Source organism: Notolabrus celidotus, chromosome 16 (genome assembly GCF_009762535.1).
Source record: "Notolabrus celidotus isolate fNotCel1 chromosome 16, fNotCel1.pri, whole genome shotgun sequence".
NCBI lineage: Eukaryota > Metazoa > Chordata > Actinopteri > Labriformes > Labridae > Notolabrus > Notolabrus celidotus.
The window spans coordinates 15,653,756-15,680,040 of record NC_048287.1 but is presented as its reverse complement, the minus strand read 5'-3'; the positions used below and the strand labels follow the sequence as shown (position 1 = coordinate 15,680,040).

Here is a 26,285-nt window from a genome sequence, read left to right as displayed (position 1 = left end):
TCAAATGTAATCCTTTATCACACAAAATTATATTCATATTGGATAATTTTGCAGCACTTTTTACATTAAACTTGCCATATGACACTCCAAGATATAATGTGCCTTTTATGTAACCAGACAGAAGGTAAATATATGAAAGTCAGTGAATAATAGTACTTGAATGAATATAGGTAGTCGATTTCTCTGTCTAACATTGTAACTTTTCTCCACTATCTGCAGCATACAGCGTCGACTGTCCTTGCAGCTGCCCATCCTGCACCACGCCTACTTACCTTCCATAGGAGGGGTTGATGCCAGCTGCACCAGCCCCAATGGCAGCCCTGGGTCCAGTCCCCGGCACAGACACATGCCCCCCTCCTATCGGGTAATGGTCTCCGGCCTGTGAGCTTCATTCCCTCCCCCACCTGGCTCTTTGCAGAGGAGACATATATGGTTCTTTTTTTTCTACAACGAATAGACTGATATCATCAGCGTATGTGCGTATTTTGTCTCGGAACAAGGAGGACAGGGGTAGAAGTGAGGGAGGGGGGAGGGCAAAGTTTCACTCTTCACCCCAGCCTCTCTTGAGAACTGAAACCCTCAGTCAGGAAGGGGTGGGAGGAAACAGAGTGGGCACTGGATGACCCATATAAACTCCCATGATTCACAGCAAAGTCCCCTTGTTCAGCTGCTCCCCTTGCATATACACATATGCACGGTCAAACGAACATCTACAAATACACACACATGCACAAATACAGTGACACCCCAACAATGGTGGAGCAGCCCTGACCTGACGTGTAGCCTTATCTGCTTCAAAGGGGGGGTAGTCTGTTGCTGTTCTGTTATCTGTTTGTATGTTGGGCTCACTGCGACATGTGAGCTGGTCATCTAACTCGAGTATTTCACTGCTGTGGTGACTGGATACCGGTGTGGAGACATGGAATTTACAAAACCCAACAAAGGAAATCATCCAATTTACTCCTGTCCCCTTCCCATCCTTATGGAGACATGTAAATATCTTCATTTCTGACTTTGATGTACTGTAAGCTTTGTATATGCTGTGAATGGACAATTAAAGCAGTTCATAGTGTGGAGCTTGTAACAGAAGCAGGCTTTTGTTGGAATTTCCAATGGGAGCTTTTAGACCATGGCACCCCAGGAAGAATTAGACACATGTATGAAAGAGATCTAAAGTGATTTGTGTAACTGTTAAAAAATTAGCTCATGGGCAGCAAAATAAGATACATGAAAGCTTGTGAGTCACCCATCATAAAAAGGCACCAGGGGCCCGTTCCTTGAACTAGAAGTAAGATGCACACAGCTCTTTTTTTCCACTTTGCTCAATTTTGCAGCACAGGTTTCTTTAGAGATTTCACACCAGGCTTTGCATATGCCGGTCATGTTTTACAACTTGCTTAATATGTGCTCAGAAAGCATGATACACAAAATATTGATGCTATACCTTTTCAAAGGTCTCCAAGGCCGCAGATTTTTAGAAAATAGAGCTAAAAGACACCGCAAGAGTGTTTCACAGTAAATTGTGTGTGTTATATGCCAAGAAATGCACACATTCAGATGTACACTTAAAACGCAAGAGAGCACCTATGAATCAGGTGCTTTTTGATGAGTGGTCTTCATAGACTGTTATGATGTCCGTCCGGCTAACCAGCACAGACAAGGGTGACTGGGTCTGTGTCAGTGGCAAAAGGGCACAAGACTCACACTTCAAACGAATCTTGTGGGAGAATTCAACTCAAGAAGGGAGCTGGAAAGGATGTAGGTCGACAAGTTCCACATCTAGATTAGATAAAAAGGTTGACCTGAATTTCCACGAGTGGTAGTAAAGGCGATGCACACATGAGCCTCGTGTTAGAGCCCCAACCGGCTGTAGCTTTCAGTTCCAAGACACTGATAGACCATAAAGCACAGACACAGGGCTTTCTTTCATATTGTGTGTCATGAAAAGTCACCTCACACTTAGCAACAGTGAACGTGCCTCAGTTGCTATTGAAAACTGGGCTGTCGAATTCAGCCCAAGACGGCTGCACTGGGCTAGACGGTCATCAGCACAGTGTTGTCATGTGTTTTTTGTACAACTGTCCTCATGTGGGAGAAAAGTGAACAGGGACTCCGGACAATAAAGGACTTTATATGGAGTGTGCGAAAGTTTGTTCTCAGCATATGTTTCACCATTGGTGTCTTGGTTTTTAGTTTTGAAGGCGTCTGTTGAGCGCTGTGCCTGTTGTCTTATATTGTAGCCTTCAGGACCCACACTACATAACTAGGGTGAAAATGGCACTGAAACTGTAACAAACAACATCGGCCACACATCTGTATATTGTACAACGTGTCATAGATTTATTTCAGTTCAACGCCTCAATGCATGGGACAGTGTGGGAGGACTTGGAGTGGACCTCCTCTCGGAGCAAGTATCTGATACTACAGAAATACTGTCAGTCTTCAGTCAAAGGGCCAGTCAAGGATACAGAGTTGGAGTGGAAACAAGCGAGCAGAGGTCCACCTGCTACGGACATATCAGGGTGACTTCCTGTGAGAGCTCCTCCCCTTCCAGCCCCTGCCAAGCACAGGAGCAGGGAAACCCCGAGCACAGGCCTCCAGGGGGTCATGGCTTCTCCCGCACCTTTTGCCAACCAGAAAATCACAGTCACTCCACAAGTGAGTGAGAGACATTGTCAGAGGGTTGGTTCTTCCTTCAGGAGAACAAAAAAACCAACTGCACATTTTATATATTACATTCTATGTGATTGTGTACAATTTGCTGATACCCTGATGATGGTGTCCATGTATGGATATTTGGTATTTGGCTTTCTCAAGACGGCATGAAATGAAATGTATAATTCACAGAGTTACCTCTGTTTTTGCAACTGTCGTGACAAATCCACTCTGTTGTGTCATCCTCTCACCTACAATTTGGTTTTCTGTTCCTTTACACAACATTTCAGTTCTTTTAACCTGTTGATCAGCTCACACACGTCAATGCCAAGATTCTCAGTGGACAAACATCATCATATCAACTATGCTACTGGTTTAGCAGTTATTCACTGAGGGCAATAAAGTGAAAGTAGTAGCAAACGATCAATCCTAATAACTCACTCCTGGCATTTACCAAATTACAAAATGACTTTTTTAAATCCATCTAAAATGCCAAATGCAGATCATCAGGTATGGTTCTGTTATTTTTTTTAAATGTGCCCTGATTTGTTTTTCTTTTACTATGATTTATTTGAACGTTTTCTTTCAACATAGATGATAAATTGTTCAAATGCAATTGTGATGGGTCAAGGGCTCATTATATCCTGTAATAATTAACGTAATGCTGATGGTTTGTATTTGCCACAAGTCTTTTTACCTTTTTCGTTTGAAGGTCCAAAGTGACATATACGTATATGATTATAACTTTGTATGTGTCATCATCAGGGTTTCTGGAGAACACGAAACATACATGTCCAAAAAATATAACAATATGACATATATATTTAGTGGAAAAACACACACAGGTCCATACTGTTACTGTTTTTGTCAGTTTGATATGTGGTATCACATGGAGTTCAGTTCAATTAAGAGTTTAAACGGTAAACAAAACCTATGTTAAATGCAAAATGTTAAAGAGGGGCAATAACTTGTTTTCTTATTACAGAAAGAATAGAGAACTATATATATGTATATGTAAAAGATCTTTACGTAAATTCATTTTTACATAGGAAATATTTCACAAATGCGCCACAAGGATACTTGGAAGTCATTTTTTTAATTTACAGTATCTGTAACTATGTTATGTACAGATGAGGTATAGATATGAAAAAGTTGTATAAAATAAGTATCACACTCGGAACACCTGAACATTTTTGAAGCCATTAGTTGTTATGGAGGGATTTGAATAACATTCTTCTTTTATTGTCTGAATGTTATGGACAGCCTTTACTTTTCACATCATCGTTAAATAAAGTGAGACTGAAAATAATACAGTGTTTGTTTCATCTGCACCAAAGTCTTTCATGTAGAATCATTCAGCTGGTTCTTCAAAGCAGATTTGCCTTTATGCTGTTTACTCAAAGGCAGTAAGTCAAGAGAAGAAACACCATCTGGGCTCTTCAAGTTGCTTAAGAGGACATCGGTTAAAACGATAAACAAATGTGTAATCTGCCTTTGAAGATTACCACCTGTTAGCTAGATACTACAACGCTATAAATAGCTACCCAGTGTTGCAACCTTTATCATGTTCTTACCTCCATTGAGAGTTCTCTGTGCCAGGTGAGGGGTACCCACACAACTCAAACATATTAAAGGAATGCTGGATGTGGAAAGTTCAGTGGCTCTTATGTCAGTGTTCTCGCCACTCAGTCTCACTCCTTTAATCCAGTGCACACAGTGCAGCAGGGGCTGTACTTTCCAACAGAGATGTCTACCATTGTATTATACCAATTTTTGGTGTCATAATTCAAATTAAACTTCTCAGAGGCATTACTCATTGGACAGAAATCAGCAGGATGAGATATTATTATATGAACAGAAATGATGTCCGACTTACATTTCTGTGACCTGTTCCGATTTTAAAGTTTTAAAGTCCCATCTGTCAACATGGAAGAGGTGGAGTTTATATACTGCAGCCTGACAATAGGGGGAGCTCTACATTCTCTGACTTACATTCTATGCTTAAATGAAGAAAATATCAAGCCAAAAACATCTGTTTATCCCAAAATGTTCTCATTATTTCAAAATGAGACCCATTGGACACATTCAATATTTAACTGATGATCATCCCAGACAGAAAAACTGCAACTGTCCACCAGGGGTATGGATTTGTATTAAGTTTTGTGTTTTCTGCATTAATGTTGCTCTTGCTGCTATATAGACCGCTATAGTAAGGTCTCCACTTTTCCCGCTGGATGCAGAAATAATTACATTTATGAGCAGTCTTTCTAGGTCATTGAGATAAGACGAAAACATGCTACAAGCACTCACACAGCCTTTGCTTCTGTTAAAGACCTATGCTTTGTCAAAAATGCAGCCACTGAATCGTATTTGTTTCTGATCTCTATCCAAAGGCTAAAAAACTAATAATGCAATGACTGCACCCATTTGGCATACTAGCCAGTCAATATAAAGACTCTTCTACCAAAAGGTATACCCAGTGTGCTGGCTTCCTGCTGCCCTCACACTGAGAGGCACACAGGAAAGGAAAAAATAAATTTGTAATGAAAAGCCTTGTACGAAGAGGTTGATGAATAATTGAAGTGTGAGAAGGAGCCCAGTGGCAAACAGGATGGAGTGTGTTTGAGTGTGTTCCTGACAGTGTCTCTTTGTGTTGGCGTCTGTCGTTGTGTGTCATTCATATGTGTGCTCAGGTCCTGTCTTTATTCTCACTTTCAAGTGCTTCCCATGTTGGAGCCAGACATGGTTGTCAACTGAGTTCTGGTCTCTTGAAGAAGCAGTGGAGAGTCTACTGAAACTTCAGCTGGCCAAACCTTAACTGCCATCTGTCTGTAGGGAAAAGACATCGAACACAGTCTTTTTTTCATGAACATCTCTTATATTTCATTTTTTTAAATCCAGCAAGACAGTATTTGTCACAAGAGCCCCTTTACCCTATCAAATGCCTTCATCTGTATGTAACTATACAAACATGGTGATACTTAAATAGACATAAAGTAGCTAAGTGTTTTTCTGTTTATGATATTCTAAATTACAAAGTTGCCTACTGTAGGAGTTAAACATGGAGGGGTCTATCTAACATTAAATGTTTAAATTTCTTATCTTTGGACCAAGTGAGTCCAGCTGTTTGGTCTTTATGCTAAACTAAGCTAAGCTATGCTAAATTAACTACCTGATGGCTGCAGTTGGCCATAAATAGTTATATCATGATAGTGATATTGATCTTCCCATTTCTCTCTGAAAAACAGAAGAAAATCCTTTTTCATGTTGAACTCCTTTAAGTTACAAAGTCTTTATGAAAATGTGCAAATCAGCTGATTATCTTGACTGTAACTTTTGTTTGTAAATTTCAGTCGGACTTCAAGGGTTTTGAAGATCTAAAATCCAGTCTTTCTCTGTTTGTGCTTATAATTTCAAATATACTACATAAGTTGGGTTGCTTCCACAGGAAGTAAGGCCTCAGTGCGTGTAAATGCTTCGTAACCTTCTCTCTTGACTCAGCAGGATCATGCTGTGCAAATGGAAGGCGGGTTGATTAAGTTGACCTGGGTGTCACATTCACTTTTGATGGCTTCATAGGGAAATAAAGCCGCCAGTTCTGTTTCTAGTTAATTCAACTCATGCACACATGCTCGTGTTCAGCTTCATTGATCTAAGAAACACACATTAATTCAATTTGAGCTTCTCTGACACAGTTTTCATAGTTTTTACAAAGAGGCACCTCAAAATGATAAAATGGTCTGTACTTACCCGGCCTCTCTTGCTTTTCGGCCCCTCAATTTTTAACACTACATGTTGACTTCATTCATACAGTGGTGGCAGAAGAAGCTGCTATGTTAAGTACCAAGCTGTCCATCAGAATCTAATCTTATCACTTAACAAGTAAGGGATAACGTAAAATGAACGGGTGGTTATGAAAATTAAAATTCTGGCAGGCTGAACAGGACTTCTGGAGATTAACATTTTTGCCACAGTGTCAACAGGCAGAGGTGAAATGTGCTGGAACTCCTTTCCATGAAGTAATTTGATATGAGGTATGTGATCAGGTTGTCCTTTGCGTTTCTTTTGTTGTTGAGGATTAACATTGTTGTCGTGGGGTTTTTACCAATCAGAATCAAGTTTTTTACACGATAATAAGTAAAACAGCTGGGTAACAATCAGCCCTCAGAGGTTGTTTCTCAACTCCAGTTATTTTCTCAAGTTGCTAGTCTGACTATCAACAAAGGCAAAATACGTAAAAGAAAGTCTTGGCTTAAAGTATTTTGTTGCTAACTGTTGGTTTATGCTGGAAGCCCCAAGAACTTTTAAGGCTGTATCGTCATCAGATGATAATGGATGGGCTCTGAGATTGCACTGTTTGAATTCTGCATCCTGTTTGACAAGTTTAATTTGATTGCCTGTCATCAGTCACAGGTCAGGTGGCCATGCTTAAGCTGTTTCACTAGCAATTTCAGCCTAGATTGGACACAAAGGAACATCTTGCTGTACTGAAGAAGGCTTAAAATGAACAATTGAGAGCAGTGCCTACCAGTTGTTAGAAAAATGAGTCCCCAGTTTTATCTACAGCTCATGAGCACAATCAGTCATGTTCCTCCCAGTAGGATGATCTATAATCACAAGCAGTCCCTTTACTTCCTGTCCTGTGACATCATCAAATTTATCTTCACACTTCTCATATACTAACTCTAAATATTTCAAAGATTTCTAAACCCCATAAAATCACCAGATAAATGCTGCTGAAGTGTCATATGAAGTTCCACTTTGATTCTAATCTTTTGGACCATTCTTAATGGGATTTAGTGATTAATGATGTTTTGTTGTAAACTGCCTGGAGTAACAGACTGTGTTTATGAAGTTTCCTTTGATCGTGATCTGCAGCTGCACCTGTCTTTCCATGACTAATTGTAAGTTGAAACAACAGTTGTATTGTTCCCACAGATGTCTTGACTACACTGCAAGAAACACTGAGGAAGAGAAATACATACACCCACTCACGCAAAAATAACTCAAGCTGATGTATGACTCATTCACAAACTACAGTAAGGTAACAGCACACACTTACTGTATAACAAACCCACAACAATCTGTCTGTCATTACAATGATTTGGACACTTAAATTTTTGTCTTTGTCTTGCAAAGGTTGAAACGTGACAAGGAAAGAGGCTGTCACTTCTGACTGAAATGTTACTATTCACGATGTAAAACAGACACTAACACAACAGCACAATGATATATTCATGCTCAGTGTTGTCTTGTCTCTTTCAAGTCCTTTCTTGGGCTGCTATCTGTTCTCCCAGTAACCTTTGTTAGTGGTTTATTACCTGTCCCGCTGGTTCCCATTTTCCCCATTAATCTGCAGCATTCAAGGATTTTCAGACAGGACTTCTAATCCCTCCTAGGCACCACATTATGGCGGTCTCACCTCATCAGGATGAGTGGTCAAGGACACACAGGAGAGGACATCATGGAAAGGAGCATATGCTTTATGGATTAGTATGCTAGTCAGAGCAAAGAGCTGAGAGCTCCTCACACACGTGGATGAAAATCTACCCGCAAGATGATCATACATGTTTAAATTGAAACATTACTAATAATGACTGAGTAATAACATGATGTAATGTATGATGTAAAAAATCTTCTTATATGGGCGTGTTGTCCTCAAACCTTCATGTTGCTGTTTGAAAAACAGACATTTCCTGTAGGAGTGTGTGAGGCGTGGGATGACTGATGCTTCCATATATACCAGGACACGTGATAAGAGGGAGAGTTATGGCCAGTAGTTACAATTCCCAGCAGATAAATGTATGGCTGACATGAAATGACAGCACATTGAGCTGAACCCACAGTAAATCCACAATATGGACTTCCTCTGTCCTTGAAAATTCCTTTAAGGATCCTCCTTTTTTCATAAGCAGGTGTTCCTTAATGTGAAACTGCAGAGTTCAGTAACAGGGCAGTGTAGCAAGGATTGCTTCTTCTCTGCTGAAGTGTTTAAATTCCTGCTTATAGTGCACTACACTCAGGCTGTTGTAAGTTTAATTCCACAAGGAAAACTTATCAACACTTGCTAAAAATGCTGCAGAGACAGCTGTTCTGAAAAATGGTATAAAACTAAGTTGTCTTAACCTAACTCTTGTTGACTTAAAGGGATGTTTCAGTTTTTTCAAGTGGGGTCGTAAGAGTTACAGTACACTATTGCTCGTGCTAGCCACAATGCGTGCGGTGAGCTCTTCCCCTTCAATGAGAAAATTCCCAGAGGACCGGCCGGCAAACTAGGCTACAATTCTCTGCGGACGGGGCCTCCTATTTCATGTAATTTCGCCAAAGTTAAGAAAATATGGTCCAGGCACTCCAGTAGAAAAACTTGGAGCTATTCAGTTTGCCATCAGAAACCCCCTTTGTTTGGGCACTATTTTCGGACGCACCTCGCAGACAGGTGTTCTTCCGCTGCATGAGCACGGACACACACCGATTTAGCCGACCCCACTTCAAAAAAACTGAAATATCCCTTTAAGGTAACAATAAAAATATGATTACGTATGTATTTTTACATTTTTGCTATGAACAATGTATATGTCCCAGGCTCTATATCTGTACTTTTCCTTTGCATATGTTGATAACCGTTTCTTCAATCATCTCTAATTTGAAGCTGGTGTAAAGCAGATGACCCAAGAATGTAGTCAAATCTGCTGAAATTTGTCCAGATGATGGCGCAATTTTAACAAACAACATTTTCAAAATGGAATGAATCTTCTTGAAAATTCCTGGATAATTTGAAAAGAAATCATACCACAGTGCTACAAAGCAGGCGGCGCTTCCGGGAGCCAAACAAATGTCTCCCCCAAACAAACACTCTTACTGAAGGTGCAAATCCACTGAAAGGCCACTATTACTGAACATGAACTCTAAAGGTTCAACTCTTCACAACATGTGGACACAACTAACATAATTTGTTTGCTTTTTCAAAGGGTTAGTTTGAAAATGTGTCAGATTTTCTCAAACTTTTGACAGAGCTTTCCTGTTCCTATCAATCTTCATACATGATCCAAGTAATCAATAAAAGACTAATACTCCATTCTTCTATGCCAGGGTATATTTTTTATGTTCTACTATTGGAGGTGCAGATTGATTAAAGACAACCACACCGCTACATGACTGTGAAATAAGGAGACAAAATAAGGTCAATTTAGCTATAGAAAACATTTAATTAATTTGTAATAAAAACAAATAACCACCATAAATCTGTGCAATTAATAAAATCCCAAATAACCAGAGAGACTAGTGTGATGATGATAACCAGATTTGTTACTGAAAAGCAACTGTTCAGAATACATTTGTTAACTTGGATATCCAGTCTGAATATGTGATGTGTGTAGATGTCCAGAAGCATTGTCTTCTCTGAATCTAAAACACTTTGAAGTGTCTAAGCAGAGTAGCTCCCTGGGGTCTTGGTGTTTTCAGTATCTCTCCCCCACCCTTCAGATCGGTTCAGCTGCGCTCAGACAGACTGCAGGGCACAACTGCTGTAGGTCTGTCCTGATACTGACCCATGACTTAACTGGCTGTCACAGGAAGGGGATGGCTTGCCAGCGAGCAGCTGTGGCCTCAGTGCCACAGAGCGGCCTGTGGCCCTCAGTCTGAGTGTCTCTCTGTGTCACAGAGACATAATAGTGTCAGTGTTGGTGGTGCTAAAGAGCCCGTCGGTTGATGTTGAAGATTTTGACAGAGTGGTCGGCACTGGCGCTGGCAAGCTGGACCCAGGAGCTCTCCTCCTCGGTTTCACTCTCTCCCTCAGTCTGTCTGTCCTTCCTGTTATTCTCTAGACCTACTAAGCCAGTGCGGGGCCTCCAGCGGAGCCTCTTCACTGCCAGGGAGTGACTTTGTCTGAGAAACAGTGTGTGATGAAGGCAAAAAACTGGAAACAGATTTTGGGTGCTGAACAAACATCACAATAAATCCAGAGACGTACCTACTACACATACAAATATGAAACAAGACACAATGTGATCATGCAATTATGAGACGCACAGTTATGATAATGCTAAGAATAGCCAAACTTACATGATTTTCAAAAGTTGTTAAACCGAAAAATGCGACTGTGAGCAGCATTGAGGTTTGAAGAGCAGGGGCCCTCTATCACTAAACCACACAACTATTTTTAATACACTTCCTGAAGTCTGCAGACAATGACTCACACTCCCAAGTGGAATACAAAACTCACAAACACACAAGTGCCTACTGATGCCTTCTGCTTTCTAAGGAACACAGCCATCTGAATATAACAGTCTGCCACCTCGTTTACGTAACACAAAACAGAAAGCATCTGTGTCTCACCTGCAGTCAATCTGAGGTCACGCTAATGTAACTGTGACTGTCATCTGCTGCCAGTAGCCGCTGGAGGCCTTTCATAGATGCATTTGGATCAACTGTGAATGTGTGAGTGTGAATTTTAAAAGGATACGAAAAGTCTGTTTCTCCACATCTGCTCCAGTCGTGTCCTCCAGCAGGCTCCTGACCAGGGCTCCACCTGTACAACAAGATCCTGCCGCTCTCCAGGCCCACTGCAAGCAAGTATCTGTGGATGACATAGAAACAGACATGTTTGTATTAAAGCAGAACAAACACATTGAGGAAATAGCCTTAATACAACATTACAATTGTATAAAATTTTCAGACTGTTATTCCACAACGACCTTGAGATACTTTGAAAAGTTTAATCTCAGACTACTCTATTCATTCTGGAAAGGACTCAGAGGTTTCCTCTCATTTCCTTTAGTGCACTAAAACAACCAAATAAACGAAAACATGAAATCAATCACAAGAACAGTACCCATCAATCAAATCAGCTACAATATAAGACACAGTGGCCTAAAGTCAAAGTCCTAGACTCTGCAGAGTGAGGTAGAGCTGTAGTCTTTAGGGCGTGTTGGAGTGTATTCCATGTGTTTTCTGTGCACAGTGCCAGCTCGAGAGGATTCTAGAACTAGCCAATCAGAAGAGGGAGTTGTGTGGGTTCAATAATTCTACTTCAACAAGTTTGTAATGTAACAACATACAATCAGAATAACACTGAATAGAACACTTAAGCACAGATTGTACTGAGCCACAGCCGGTACTTCTTCTATCCTACGAAATACCAGCAGCCTTTATCAAAATAACTTCCATTTGCACTCGATCCATAGATTTTTTTTTTTAAGTGCCTTGAAGAAGAAGAAGAAGAAGAAGAAGAAGAAGAAGAAGAAGAAGAAGAAGAAGAAGAAGAAGAAGAAGAAGAAGAAGAAGAAGAAGAAGAAGAAGAAGAAGAAGAAGAAGAAGAAGAAGAAGAAGAAGAAGAAGAAGAAGAAGAAGAAGAAGAAGAAGAAGAAGAAGAAGAAGAAGAAGAAGAAGAAGAAGAAGAAGAAGAAGAAGAAGAAGAAGAAGAAGAAGAAATGCTTTGTCTGTTCGTGCTTGTAGAGATAATTGGAGTAATTGGTAGCTGTAAGCCCTCATCTCTATTTGAACATCTGCTCTCAGCATTGTCTTCAGGCTGGGGTTGATAGTCAGGTTTAGATACATTTTTTGTTATACTGGTTAAAATGATCTTTATGTTCCGATGGCAATCAATACATAATGTGTTCCTAAAAAAGAGCGAAAAAAAGCTGCTATCTACAGCCGGAGTAAACCTGGGAAACACCAACCAATCACCGTTTTTGGGGTCCAAAATTGTAAACCAATCAAATCCCGTCATGCCGTTCCGCCCACCTCCTGCGCGTACATTTCCTCGGCGTGCGCTCCCTGTACCCTGCCTCTGCTTCCACAGCCTCTATTTACTGCCCCTCTCGCTCAACCTCAGGCCTGTCCCCTCTGACCCGATGAGGTGCTTTGCCCAGGACTGTAGTCCGGATCAGAGTCTAAAAAGCTCTCACCACGGGGGCTCTGACAAGCGAAACAATTAATGACATTTAGTAAGTCCTACAGAAATTTACATTGTAGCGTCAAACACCCGCTCACACACTCTACACCTCTCCTGATGCCTTCACCAACTGTTAACACTGTAGGAATTAAGAACATCTACACTGAACACATTTAGCAAACAGTAGAGCTGTTACAGTGTTATATGTATTATAGCTTTTCTCCTGATATTGTGTCACCAGTACAACTAGCTAGCTAGCATGACAGTTGTGAGTACTAACAATAGCCATGTTTGTTTGTGTTTTTAACTTTCACTATGATAATGTTTTGGTGAGGACCGGTTTTGAATCAGTCACAATCATATGGTCGCAAATCAGTGGCGCTCGTACATGTGAGCGGGGGCGTTGTTTTGGAGGAGCTCCGAGGGGAGGGGTTAGCCGGAGTCCTGAGGAAATGCTACATTCAAATTCATGCTAGTTTTCCGTGACTACCAATCCTAGATTTAACTTAAACTATTCTGTCTTGGTCATCATGATGTCTCATCTGATGAAATTATCTTTCCAGCAAACATCAAGGGTATTGATATCTAATTGAAAGATAACCTCATTATCCTTACCCCCCAAGTAACCAATCATTTGAAGAGTGTTAGTGCAGCTATATGTTTTTAGTGCAGACTTTTCAGCTGGATCCAATGTCTTAATGGTTCACACTGTAGAGAAAGGAGACCAAAATACAAAAAAGTGAAGAGGAAGGAGGTTTGTGTTTGTGCGTACCTGTTATCAGAGCAGAGTACTGGACAGAAAGCCACAGCTGTAGCAGAATCGCCCACATCCAAAATGGAAGAAGTTGGTTTAATCTCAGGAGGAGGCACAGAGTCCCCGGGGTCATCTAGTCTGCACGGGCCCCACACGATCACCTACACACACGCAACACAAAAATAGTCACTTACAAAGAGGAATAAATGAATGGATGCTCACTTTGAAAATGCACTCATTGCACAACCATACATTTTCTCACCTTTGAAGCAAAGATTTATAAAGTTTGTTATTATTAGCTATGTACCAAACATCTAAAAATTACCTTCTTGTCCCGACTGGATGTCACAAAGTATTTACTGTCTGGGCTCCAGTCACATGACCAGATGATTCTGGTGTGTACGGCTGTGTCCTTCCCTGTGTGTGTGTGCAGTGAGAACTGTGGCTCTGCAAGAAAACATCAAACACAACACGAACAGAGATTACACAACCAAATAAATCATACTCAGAAAAATGTTAGCCGTTACATCAGTCAAAAATATTGTGTCGAATTTCATTTAAAGACCACGCTGACTCGCTTTTTGATGTCAGATGAGCTGTAGTCAAAACTTCATGTTATGATTATTGTTACATGACATCAGCATGTCGAGATTCCCATCTCACTGCTCTGTAGCAACAACAAAGACGCTCCCGAGTGACAAATCAACATCCATACAAGACAGCAAGCCTCGTCCCAGCCCTCCAGTTCTCTCAGTTTTTACTTTATGATCTGCTGCTGTTTATTTCCCTGGCCTAAGTCGTTTCAGAGCCCAGATTGGTTTTCCCCAGAGAGCTTGTTTGTATGCTGCTGGCAGCCGCCTGTCTGCACGTCAACACACACATACACACACACATACACGAACAAATAACTGAGCAGGCATGTACACACAGCCGTAAAACCACAGTGTAGCCACTAAAATCTGAGTTAACCACCATGTCGTGTCTGTGTGCTCACACACATTATCTATCTACAAAGTGCCAACACACAAACACATATTTGATGGCATGTTGTTTGGGACACAAACATTTATTTCACTACCCTCCATTAAAACTCTCATATGGTGATTTTTGGACCAAACTGAGTTGGAAAGCAGAGAGGGACCAAAAACAGAATATGAGGAGATGCAACAAGTAAAATAGAGATCAAGAGAATACACAGATTGGGTTGATGAAAACAAAAGGAAAAAAATGGTGTCTCCTTAATGAAGCTGTCTGGGTGCTTGACCCACCACGGGGAGAGGAAAAGGAGAATGAGAAGAGGATGAAACAGGCAGGACAGAAAGAAGAGGTGAAGATGGAGGGAGTGAGTTTGTTTGATCAGCTTCGACTTCATTTAACCTTCTCTGCTCTGGCCGTGTGTATGTGTGTGTTCCTCACAATCACCTTGAGTGATTCAGCAGCCAACCGGAACAGACGGGACACCCTCCCCTACTCTCCTCCTCTCTCTCACACACACCCCCTCCCTGCCTCTGCACAAAGACACCAAGGAGAGAGCAGGGCTGGTTAGCCCCTGTCAGAGTCATTTAAGGCCACCCGAGCTGCCAAAAGAGCCACGAGATGCGTAACCAGGTGCAGGGAGGAGATAATCCTCTGGGCTTAAATGCCATGTTCTGCTCACCTCGGATGCAGGATCGAGTTATTTGTTCAAGTCAAGGTGCTGAGATTCTCTCATATAAACAAACTCTGCAGGAGCACGCTCTTGTTTACAACAACAGAGGTAGGAGGCGAACACAGAGTGAGGATGCACAGAGCTCTTTATTTTCTCTCTCAGATCAGGACAATACTGATCTGACAGCAATACTTGTGCTTCTGCTTACTGCTTACTTTTTCATTAATCTAACAGCTGATCTGGGCCCGAACATCTCAAACTTTTTAAAATAATACTCTAAGGTATGGATTAGGGAGAGAGAAAGTTATTCCTTCTACACAGTAAGGTCTAAATGTAACAGTCAGATCTAATTTTAAGTATTCATGATTTTACACCAATATGTTCTAAGTCAGGATAGCCAATCAGAGACGAGGATTGACCGAACCTTATCTTTACCCTATTGTTGATGTTTTAAAAACATTCTCGCGTTTTACTCTGGGTTTATTTATTTATTTTGCAAAGTAAAAGTTAGTGGTTTAAACTTTATGTTAGTGCACTAATCCTTAAAGCTCCTGTGATGAGTTTTTTGTATGGCTATGAAAAAGACTGAAATCAAAACTAATGCCTCTTTATGATCTAAAAATGCAAACAAGACCGTCAGCAAGAAGATTCATTATTTCTATGTTGTTCTTTTTTGTTTTTTAATGCCAGAAACCACAACATGGGGTAAGCATTAGGTATTATAATCATTGTTTTATTAACAACATTTATTTATTTGTTTTTTATTATATTTATCTGATCTTTTTAACCCTAAATTAATTTAAATTTTCTTTATAGATTACCTGATAGATAATAGTAACCGTTGTCCAGAGGGGGCACCAAAAACAACGCATACCAAAAGTTCCTTACAGGACCTTTAATAGACATGGTAAATCAACTAAAATCAATATTTTCATTTAAAAATAGGATTGCCAAATGTGATTACATTGCATGAAGTGGAAAAATAAAACCAAACTAGAGCAGCAAAGGTAGTCAACTGCTGGAATAAGTTGTTCTGTCAACACATTAGCAATGAAATTAAAAGGAAGAATTTTACCACAGTGTCAAGAGCAGACCATGAAGATGAAAGGCAACTGCAAACACAGTAAGTCTCAGTTTTACTCCCATTGTTTGCAACAAGAAGAGACGAGGAAACACAGAGGTGTAACATCCTAATGAAAGCTCAAAACAACAGCCTACAATATCAGCAGCTATCCAGTGTGTACCGAGTTCACTTTAAGGCTTAGGGTCCACACATGATTTGTCATTGACTTCACTTCTTACACCATGTGGGCACTGACCTTCCACAAACTAATCTGTTCCCTTAATGTCATCACCTAATATTGCAGTCAGCAAAAGGTCAGAAGTCAAGAAAACAGAACAAATGAGAGCAACGAAGGAGACTGATGTTAACAATCTATCAAAATAACTGAAGGCTGTTCTCTTGAAGGTGTGTCCAAACGGAAGGCCAGAAACAAACCACTGTGGGAGGTGAAGTCAGCACTGATAGTCATCCCAACCCTGATACTGAGGTGATTTGAATGCAAGAAAAGCTTTGAAGAGCAAATGTAGTTCAGTCCAACTTTACTGCACTGAAAGTACCTCATTTAATCAATGAGATAAAAAAAAGTGTAGAGGAAAGAGTCTGTTGTATTGGTTAGTTTTATCTGAAGCCATTATCAAAGCTTTGCTACCCCTACTATCCAAAGTATTACCTGAAGAAGAGATATTAGTTTTTGTTAGTAGTACAAATGCAAATAAGACAAACATGCAGAAATTGCTTTAATTTGAAACAAACAAATAAAAAAAATCTTTCCTTTATTAGATTTTTTGGACTGGTTTCAGTCAGCGCAGTGCTTGGCTGTTTCTGGTGTTAATTTGGGGAGTCCTTCCCACCAGGGCAGCTTGACTTGGAACAAATCTGCAGGGTGGATTTGTCTTGTTAAAATTAATTTGAATTTAGGGATCTGGTGCAATCTGCCAATGAGGCTCAAATATGGCCTCTTTGTCTTGAAATTCAGTCAAACCTATTTTTAATTAAGCTTAATTTATTTGTGAAGCACAGTGAAGGACTGTGATCTCATCCTGTGTTAGAAATCTGAGTCCTGACAGCCTAAAACACAATCCTTTCAGATGGATCCCCTTTATTTGTGACAACTCTTTGCATCTCACCTGGACCTCCAAGTGTGGGCAGGTCCCGTCTCCATAAGGACCATGTGCGATCGCGGGAAACGGCCAATAGGAGTCGTGCATCGGGTGAGAAGGCCATCTGTGTGACGGTGAGAGAGTGGCATGACAGCGACTGCAGCTGACGCCATGTTGCCGTGCTCCACAGCAGGATGGCTGCGTGCTCCGCTTTAGACGCCTGGAAAGAGAGTTTAGATGAGTTCATATGCAGATACTAAATAAATAATACAACATAAAAACAAGTACAAATCAATTTGCTATCCTTTTTAGATTTCACTGCTTTTCTAATTGTTCCATATACTGTCTTCTCCATCTCCTTTCTGGTCTTTTTTTCTTCTGTAAAGCACTTTGGAACATACTGATACTAAAATGCTAATAGAGTTAGCTTGATTGCTTGTTAATATTCAGGTGGGCTAAGCAATGAGGATTTCTCTAGCATGGATTAAAAGGAAGCATGACTCAGACAAACATCAAGATAAAAACGATGAATAATGTATCAAAATTATCAATGTAAATACTGAATGCTGAATTTTATTCAAGCACTTTTCAAAGCCAAAGAAGAGAGGTGGACTTTGAGCTGTGCTTTGAATGACTGAGCTAAGGGGGGTGTTTGGGAGATCAATTTATTTCCACAAACAACCAAAAAACCAGCAGAGAATTCTTCAAAAGCAAGTAATAACATTTCAAATTTTATTCTAAAACCAACAGGAAGCCAGCAGAGGGAGGCGGGTACTGAGAATATATGCTCATGCTTTTGGCTACCTCTTACTTATGACCGGCCCCCCATGTACCAAGGGGGACTGTAGTCCAGGGGGGAGGTAATAAAAAGTAATAAAAGCATGTATCCGTTTTTTTGCAGTGGCTTAGAAAAGTGTGAATGTGTTCACTTTTGCAAAGGCTCACAGTTTGAGGAGGCAGCCTCCTACCACAGAGATACCCATTAATCAAATTCAAATGAGGAATCTAACATCGATCCAAGGTTTTTAGAAACAATGGTTTTACGCACGGTGACAATTGGCCAAGTTTATTACAAATTTGGCTGGCGAAGTCAGAACTGCCAGACAGAATTAATACAGTTTTACTTTTTGCTTGTTAAGTTTTAGGAGGTTCAGGACTTTGGTACCCTGGACACAGCCCAAAATGGTTGTAACAGTAACCATGTGGAGCAGATGTCAAGTGGTCACATGATCAGTTGTAGGGTACTGTAGAAAGCCCTTACACTGATATGTGTTGTTAGCCTGTGAATGGAATCTTTACATAGAAACATCAAGGAAAGTCAGCTGACTGACATGAATGTCTCCCTCTCTTTGTCCTGAGAGTGATTTTTATGGTTTCAATGTGTGCAGATAAAAAATCATGACAGACACATATTGAACTAGGTTCGGAAAGAGTTGGCAATGTCTTTCAATTAATATTGGTCGTTTTTGGAGAAATGTTTTCAGACAGAATATTTGTGATAAACAAATCATCTAAGGCAATGTACTCCCTTTGGTTATCATTAGTTAATACAGATAATGTTAATGTTGTAACATTTTGTAATTAAGTTTTTTTTGTTTGTTTGTTTGTTTGTTGTTGCCCTTGTATTCTTATAGTTTTTTTCCTTTATTTTATATGTGTGTATATATGTGCATGTGTATGTATATATATTTTATTTATTTTTCCTTAGAATTTCTTTAATTGTAATTGTGTGCCTTTAGAAATGAATAAAAACTCAATAAACATATTGTTTAAAAAAAAAAAATCCCAACAGAGGGTGCATCTCAAAGCTCTAAACTGCACTCCTCACTCCTCGGCCGAACCGGAAGTATTTACTGACGCGTCATTTTAACTTGCGTCCCAAAGCTCTAAACGCTGCTGGAGGAGAGAGGAGCGAGGAGACTGATCGGAGGAGGGATAATCGAGGAAACACGAGAGCAGACTTTGTGGAAGTCTTTTCTCTGACAGACACGCCCCCTTATTGAATATCACTCACTGATTGGACGCTGCAGCGGCTCGGACTTAACCGTAACTTAACATCAGCTGAGTTTAATAACAGAGAAAAGAAGGACCTTAAATCAGTCACTAAGGGTGCCCTGAAACAGACCTTAAAACAGTCACTAAGGGTTCCCTGAAACAGACCATAAACACACGATGGATTCTAAACAGTCTGTATGTGATGATCTGAGATCAAAATGTGTTTGATGTGAGTTTTAAACACAAAATACTGAGCGCAAAATCATAAATTCAATATAACAGAGGATGGATTATGTTATGTCTGATTGTTTTTGTCAGATTCACTGACTAATGAAATAGAGTAATAGAGTCTAATATCAGATAGAATATATATCAATGATCAGTTATTCCTCCTGTTGTTCTCGTTTTCTTCATGAAGAGAAGTCTGACAGTAAAGTTTGTCTGTTAGTAAAAACACTTGTTATATTTCCTGTCAGGTTAATAAAGTTTCATATGAGGCTGATCTCTTCATGTGCAGGTGTGTGTTAAACAGGTAAACACAGAGACAGAGCTCTGTTACTGTTTATATTGATCAGAGTTATTACAGTGAACATGTGTGCAGACACAAACAGCTGTTAAAGCCGTCATCACAAACCGCCGTTGCTTCACGTGACGCTCCGGAGGAGAGGACGTCTCATTTCTCTAAATACAAATCTCCTCTCTCCTCTGGTTTCATTTCCTTGCATCTCTGGTGGGCGGGACTAAGACGTGAGGAAGAGACGTGAGGAAACGACGCGAGGATGGACGTTTAGAGCTTTGAGATGCACCCAGTCTCTCTTCCCTGCTTATGGAACATATAAAATGATGGACAACGTGACAGGAACCCCAGAAGTGAAACATTTGGAGCCCTCTCTGGTGACTGGCTGATTGTGGGTCATAAAGCTGTCTCTTTCATGGTCCCAGATGGGCGACTTACGTTTGTTATCATGCTGATTTATGTCCATGTGTTCATTTTACAAGAAAGTTCATTTTTAGTTAGTTATTGGATGACAGCTCTTCTGACAAATACAACTCCTGTGGTTCTGTGTGCAACCAATTAGCAGAGAAGAGGAGGAACAGTGAGAAAAAACATAACATGAGAGTCTTTGAACTTTCTATAACTGTGATTGTCCACTTCAAACCAACACAAGAAGCTGTTATGCTGTTCTGACTTTAAGGGCTCTTTGGCATTGTATCATCAGTGACAGTATTAGATGTCAGCACACCATGGCTATTTTGGTTTCACTTTTCTACAGGGGGAGAAGGAGGGGGCACATCATTCACCTGTGTGTACAGTCAACGTTCCTGTTCTATTGACTTTACTATGAATGACTGAGGTATGGTCTGTCCTTGCTCTTTACACACTCACCTTGCACGCAGAGGCCACCACAGTCCTGGTGCTGTCTGAAGCCAGACAGAACATCTCAAAGCCGTGGCCGTACCTAGAGGAGAACGATTGTACAGAGATGAGTCATGACAAGATTCAAGATAACAGCCGTGCTGATTATGTGGAAGGGCAAACAACGGTTAATAGACAGACAGGCAAAGGCAGAAGGGCAGCCGCAGAGACAGTATCTCCACACTGAAGGTAAATGAAGTATTCCGTTATTTCTAAGTGTCACCCTGACAAGCTTCCAGGTAAAATAAGCAGGCAGAGTGTGAAATTAAAACGCTGATCTGTGATGACTGGTTCATCTCCCACTGACAGAGATAAACAATGATGACGCTCCCACTAATCACGCACAGCTTAATTACTTTGAGCTCGCCAAATATCACCTGCTCTTTCGAAAATGGCCCGGAAAAGAGAAATCACAGCCTGGAACTCCATTGAGTGAAACTCCTCTCCAACTAGGAAGCTTTCAAACGCTGCAGCCATTTGGCCACGACAGTCAGAGTATTATTTATGCCACAAATATAATTTGGCCACTTACTCATTTTAATGTTTCTATTATGCACTAAATGATTCAAAGGGGGAGTGAAGCCAAATGGAGGTAGAAAAATGCTTTTCAAACTCACACACACAATTGCCCAGTACTTGAACGAACGACCACGCTATACGTCATGTTTATGACCGATTGACAGGTAAATGGATTTAACATTGGCCACAAATAGAGGCAATATATTCAGCCTGCAGAGGAGGCTCATGGGAGAGCAGGAAGCTGGATCCTGATTGGCTGATGGATAAAGGGAGGGAAACAACTATCAAGATACAATAAAATCCCTCAGGCAAACCTAAACAAACACAATTCTAGATGTTGCTTTATTCATAAAAATATGGAAACTATGATGTCTTTATAGAGACAGGAAGTGTGTGAAACAGAAACATGTGATCTGATGTTTTCTTAGAGCTTAATATTGTTTGCACCAGCAGGAAACTGAAGACGGAGGAACACTGAGGAACATTTTGATACTCACAGTTTCTGAACCTCGGGCCAGAGTGTGTTCTGGAGAAGATGATCCTCTGGTGGGGGCTCTAAAATCAAACACAAAACACACACAATCATCAAAACAACACTTAGATAAGTGACATTTTCAAGGGCCTAAAAGCTGACCTGTCTAAAAATTGACCTAAAAATAGAACCATTACAAACCCGTTTTTCTATGTCTTTCATTTAGATAACAACTAAGTGGCAATTATCTTTTCCCTCTTCGAGTTCCTGTACTGTTAACTAAGGAACTACAGATAGAATAGGCTCTGTGTGTGTGTGTGTGTGTGTGTGTGTGTGTGTTTGTGCGTGCGTGCGTGCGTGCGTGCATGCGTGCGTGCGTGCGTGCGTGCGTGTGTGAGTTATTGTAAGAAGGTAAAATTAAAAGGGAAAAAAGACTTTAGGAACCTCGAAGAGAGACAGAACAGAGTGAACTTCAAGCTAAATAGTAGTTTAAAAACACTGATCGCCTACATACAATATTCCCCAACATTCAAACGCATTTAGCTTGCACACATTTCTTGCCTCCTTTCCTCCCCCTAGAACAAAGTTGTTTTTAAAACAACCAAAGCTTTATCTCCCATTCTTTGGGGCTCCTAGCTTTAAGGAGGATCAAATCTCTCCCCTTCAAATCCTCCCCTCAAACTGCACACTCTACCAAACCCTGCACTGTCTCTGTGTTCCATATTATCAAAAAACTTCACTCTTCTTTTGTCTGTTTTTGGTCATCTCCTTCTTTTTTCTCTAATCATTCATTCTTTGCTCCGCCTGCATGTAAGCCAATCCAACATGTTAGGATGCATTGTTAACAACATTCTCTGCACTCAGTTGCTCCCTTCATAGCCCGGGGTCACTGATACTTAAACTTTTCAATCACAGAAGCCTGCTTTCTAATTAGCATTGCAGATTAAGCAGTGGCTTCAATCATGCTGATGACAGTTCTTGTCGCCCTCCAGCCTCGAGGTTTTAAAGCGCAACGTTAAGTTCTTTGCATTTGACTCACAACCATTTCCCATCTAGACAATTTCCTACAATTAGTTCCTCTTCTTTCCTCTGTTTCTTTACTCTTCATCCTCTGCGTACCTATGTGGCCTCACTAAGCGTTAACTCAATGATACTTCAACTCCTAAACCCCCCAAACATATCCTACTTTTCAGTAATTCCTCTTCCATCTTGCATCAAAAAAAGGCTCCAAGTCTCCTGTCTTATTCCTGTAATTTATTTTCCCGTCTGCTCATTCCTCTGCTCCCTGACACCTCTTCTTCCTCCTCTTCTATCACCCACCACTCCGTCCTGCTGCAACACCATCAGCCTCCAGCAGACCTCAGGCACTGTGGGTGTAGAGCATGTCGGCGGTGGTAATAACTAACTGTCCGTCTGGCAGCATATCATTGTCTCTTGTAAGAACACTCAGCGACAGGTAGACAGGAACTCTTAAATGTGCACGGAGGCTGCTGAGTGGAGGAATATGAGTCAGACTTTCAGACTGTAGAGGGGGCATGAATGCATATAGGCTTTAATTTTTTTTAGTAGAAAGCTTAAATTGAATGAGGGTTTACACGGCTGACTACATTTTTTCAGATTGAGAATTTTATAATTAGGAAACACTTCTAATTGTTGTTTTTGAAGGTGAAAAGTACCAGTCATGATGAGCGGGTGGAAGTAGGACTCCTGGTATTGATCAGACACACTGCTGAACTGGTCCTTTTCTCCAGTGTTTTTTGGGGTAAGATCACCTGTGAATAGAAAGTACATATTTTTTAACATGAAAGGACAGACCACAGCTCGATTACTTTAATTAGGAGAATTAATGATCCGACTAAACTAGGCCCAAATCTTTAATGCTGAATCTCTTAAATGCAGATCTGAGCAAGCATTTTACCTTGAAATACAGCCTTATTAGACAAACCCAAGGCAGGTGTGCTGGCTCCTTCTGGGAGGTTGTCAGAATCCTGGCAAGAAGCAAAAAAAATAATGAACGCACATTTAAAAATGAACTAAAGTCAGGTTAGTCCAGTCAGCATGTTTTAAAGTCCGGTAACAAACCAACAGAAACGTTTTTTTCACACATGAAATAAAAAATGTAGTGAGTGATTTATTTGGGGACTCACACTAGACGTCAGTAGCTTTTCTTTGGAAGTCCCAGAGATGTTTGCAAAGTTCTCCACAAAATTCCGAGGTGCTTGAAACACCCGCAGCACCTTCTCATCAGCTCCAGACACAAACTGAAACCTTCCCACCATCGCTAGACACTGCATGTCGTATCCGTGGATCTGAGGCCGAGTGATTTCATGCCAGGTTGCCTTCAGGGAGGGGAAAAGACATAGATGAATATTGTCAAGATGGAGATTTGATCACTGGGATTCCAACCAGCTGCGCATGGTTGCCAGGGGGAGAGCGCCAGCGTCTAAATAGATCTCTGATGTCACTGAACTTGTTTTCTTGGCGTTACATCCCATAGTCTGTAACCTGGCCAAATGCAACATAGAACCTCCCATCCAAATAAAAGATTTCCAGTTTAGGATGCAAAGTGTTCTTACAAGGGCTCAGTCCCAGTGACTGGACTTTCTCTGGCAGCTGCAAGAGCTGGCAACATCCTAAACTGGCATCTTCAATAACGACCGAGATCTTGATTATGTTCCCACCCCATCTTTTTGTGATCTTTAAGAAATTAAATCTGGATAAAGAGGTAGAAGAAGAAGAATAAATGAGGACTTCTACGTAACTTAAATTACATCCTCTATCCAGGACAGAGCCTACACATTTTTAGCTAATAAAGACGCATATATCCTTGTGTCAGCTTGCTGATGTCAGGTGTATACTTTATACAACAGTTGTATCACTGTGATGAATTACTCTGTTTACTTAATTTACTCCAGTTGAGCATATGTATGATTTCCATAACCTTCTAATATAAAAAATAAAAATACAAACATCTTTATATTGCAGACAAAAATCTTTAGGGTAATTTTGAAATTGTGTCACAACTTGGTTTGACTAATAGAGCATGCACAAAATTTAGAGTTCAAGGTACCCTGAGCAGATCATGTAGCCAATGAATCCCCACACACATACACACAAAAATCTGTATCTGTCACAAAAATCCTACAGCAGTCAGGCTCTAAAACATGTTGTGGCCTATGTCTGTGAGCACATTTTACCTGCTTTGAATCTTGTTTTTTCCAAGGAGTGAACAGCCTGGTGGTCTGGTCTGAGCCCACACTTAGGATGAACTCACCCTCAGGATCCCAGCTCAGGTCCTGGACCTCATTAAAGTGACCCGAGATCACAACCCCGGGTCTCCACTCTCCCTGGGAAGACAGCATTGTGATGTTCAGTTCAAAACTCTTAACACAAGGTTTGCTATCTGAATTCTCCTGACACAGAGCGGTGAACCTGGTGCTCACCTCGTGTCTTGGATTGGCATCTACATGACAGAGGTTGATTAGAATTTAAGTGTTGCTGTCGGAGCAGTCAATCTCCTTGAAACATCTCAATTAAGTACCAACACTTTTAGTTTGGTGCTGACATTTAAGCTCACACTTTTTACCCAATTGTAGTTAAAATACAGTTATCTCTGATTCTCAGACGTGACACCTCTTACTCAGGTACACCAAACAAAGACACATCAGAAGCCAGTGAAACCGAGCAGTTGTCAGTAGACTTGGCGTGACACTAATCACTCTCTCTCACATAGTGGAGCAGCAGCAGTAAATCTAATCACAAATGCACCCAAGATTCCTGCACTTCAGGGGAAAGAATCATATTTTTTACACAAAAAAGAGAAAACTGGCCTTGCAGCTGATAAGAATGCTAAGATACAAATGATTTACATGGATATGGAAGTCTAAGAGTAGCTGATACCATGACTCTTACCTCTTCATCCTGGTCTTTGCACCAGAGATGCAGCGCTCCGTGAAAAGCATGAGCCACGATCATGGAGCCGTCTGGACTCATCTGGCAGCCATAGAAGCCTAGAGTGTTGCCACCAACCTCCCCAACGCGCACCTGGTGTGAAAATAAAAATCAAACACATTGTGGGGGTGAACATTGCTGGTGAGGACAAATCCACTCATTTGCCTTTTCAACATAAGAGTTTCTGACATCAGGTGGGTGAAGAACATTTGGTTTTTAGGTCAGAGTCATTGACTTCAAAGTGTCAACATCACTTTACATTAACTGCTACATATGGAAAAATGAGTAGATCAGGTTGTTTCAATAAAATGCTGCTACTTTTGAGAGTTTAATTTGCAAACATCCGGTTCAGAACGTGCAGGATACAAGCACATATTTTAAAAGAGAAGATGAGGGGCAAATATCAATTCTCTAATCTGTCTCCAGTCTTCCTCAAAGACTTATTAACTAACAGCTCCCATATTGGATGATAGAAGCAGATAAAACAGCAAATTATGCAGACAAGTCAGATGAGAAATCATGTAAAATGGGACTTAATATGGCTGAATAAACTATGTTGTGTTTTTTTCTGACAAAAGACATTTGTCTAATGCAAAATGAAAGAGACTGCAGCGCAGCATATCTAATAAACAAATAATAATGAGAAATGGCAGAGCTTGAAAACACAGAAGGATTTACATCAATGGGATTTGGGTGAAAGACTGTGAGCCCTATGTCACATTTATAGGTCACATCCATAGGTCACATCATACAGAGGGGTTCATATAAAAGCAGGAAGATGGAGGGGGAGGGGGATCCTATTTGAAATAACCCACAATC

General features: G+C 40.7%; 2 protein-coding genes across 7 annotated transcripts in view; one reads left to right on the top strand and one right to left on the bottom strand.

The window, feature by feature from the left end:
• Nucleotides 1-3,964, top strand: part of gabbr2 (gamma-aminobutyric acid (GABA) B receptor, 2) — a 217,689-nt gene extending 213,725 nt beyond the window's left edge. For all 4 annotated transcript variants that reach the window (XM_034705475.1, XM_034705477.1, XM_034705476.1 and 1 more), the window contains one exon: nucleotides 220-3,964. In XM_034705475.1, coding sequence (XP_034561366.1) covers nucleotides 220-385 — 166 coding nt within the window. In that variant the 3' untranslated portion in view covers nucleotides 386-3,964. The remainder of the gene's footprint in view (nucleotides 1-219) is intronic.
• Nucleotides 3,965-9,840: 5,876 nt separating this feature from the next.
• Nucleotides 9,841-26,285, bottom strand: part of elp2 (elongator acetyltransferase complex subunit 2) — a 30,702-nt gene continuing 14,257 nt past the window's right edge. For 2 of the 3 annotated variants that reach the window (XM_034705018.1, XM_034705017.1), the window contains 12 exons: nucleotides 25,428-25,559; nucleotides 24,713-24,862; nucleotides 23,663-23,854; nucleotides 23,434-23,503; nucleotides 23,192-23,287; nucleotides 21,541-21,598; nucleotides 20,495-20,567; nucleotides 17,140-17,332; nucleotides 13,627-13,748; nucleotides 13,320-13,462; nucleotides 11,117-11,230; nucleotides 9,841-10,539 (listed from right to left, as the gene is read on the bottom strand). In XM_034705018.1, the coding sequence (XP_034560909.1) occupies nucleotides 10,344-10,539; nucleotides 11,117-11,230; nucleotides 13,320-13,462; nucleotides 13,627-13,748; nucleotides 17,140-17,332; nucleotides 20,495-20,567; nucleotides 21,541-21,598; nucleotides 23,192-23,287; nucleotides 23,434-23,503; nucleotides 23,663-23,854; nucleotides 24,713-24,862; nucleotides 25,428-25,559 (1,539 nt within the window). In that variant the 3' untranslated portion in view covers nucleotides 9,841-10,343. Of the gene's footprint in view, nucleotides 10,540-11,116; nucleotides 11,231-13,319; nucleotides 13,463-13,626; nucleotides 13,749-16,765; nucleotides 16,889-17,139; nucleotides 17,333-20,494; nucleotides 20,568-21,540; nucleotides 21,599-23,191; nucleotides 23,288-23,433; nucleotides 23,504-23,662; nucleotides 23,855-24,712; nucleotides 24,863-25,427; nucleotides 25,560-26,285 lie in introns of those variants that run through there. The other variant, XM_034705019.1, reaches the window with a different exon arrangement.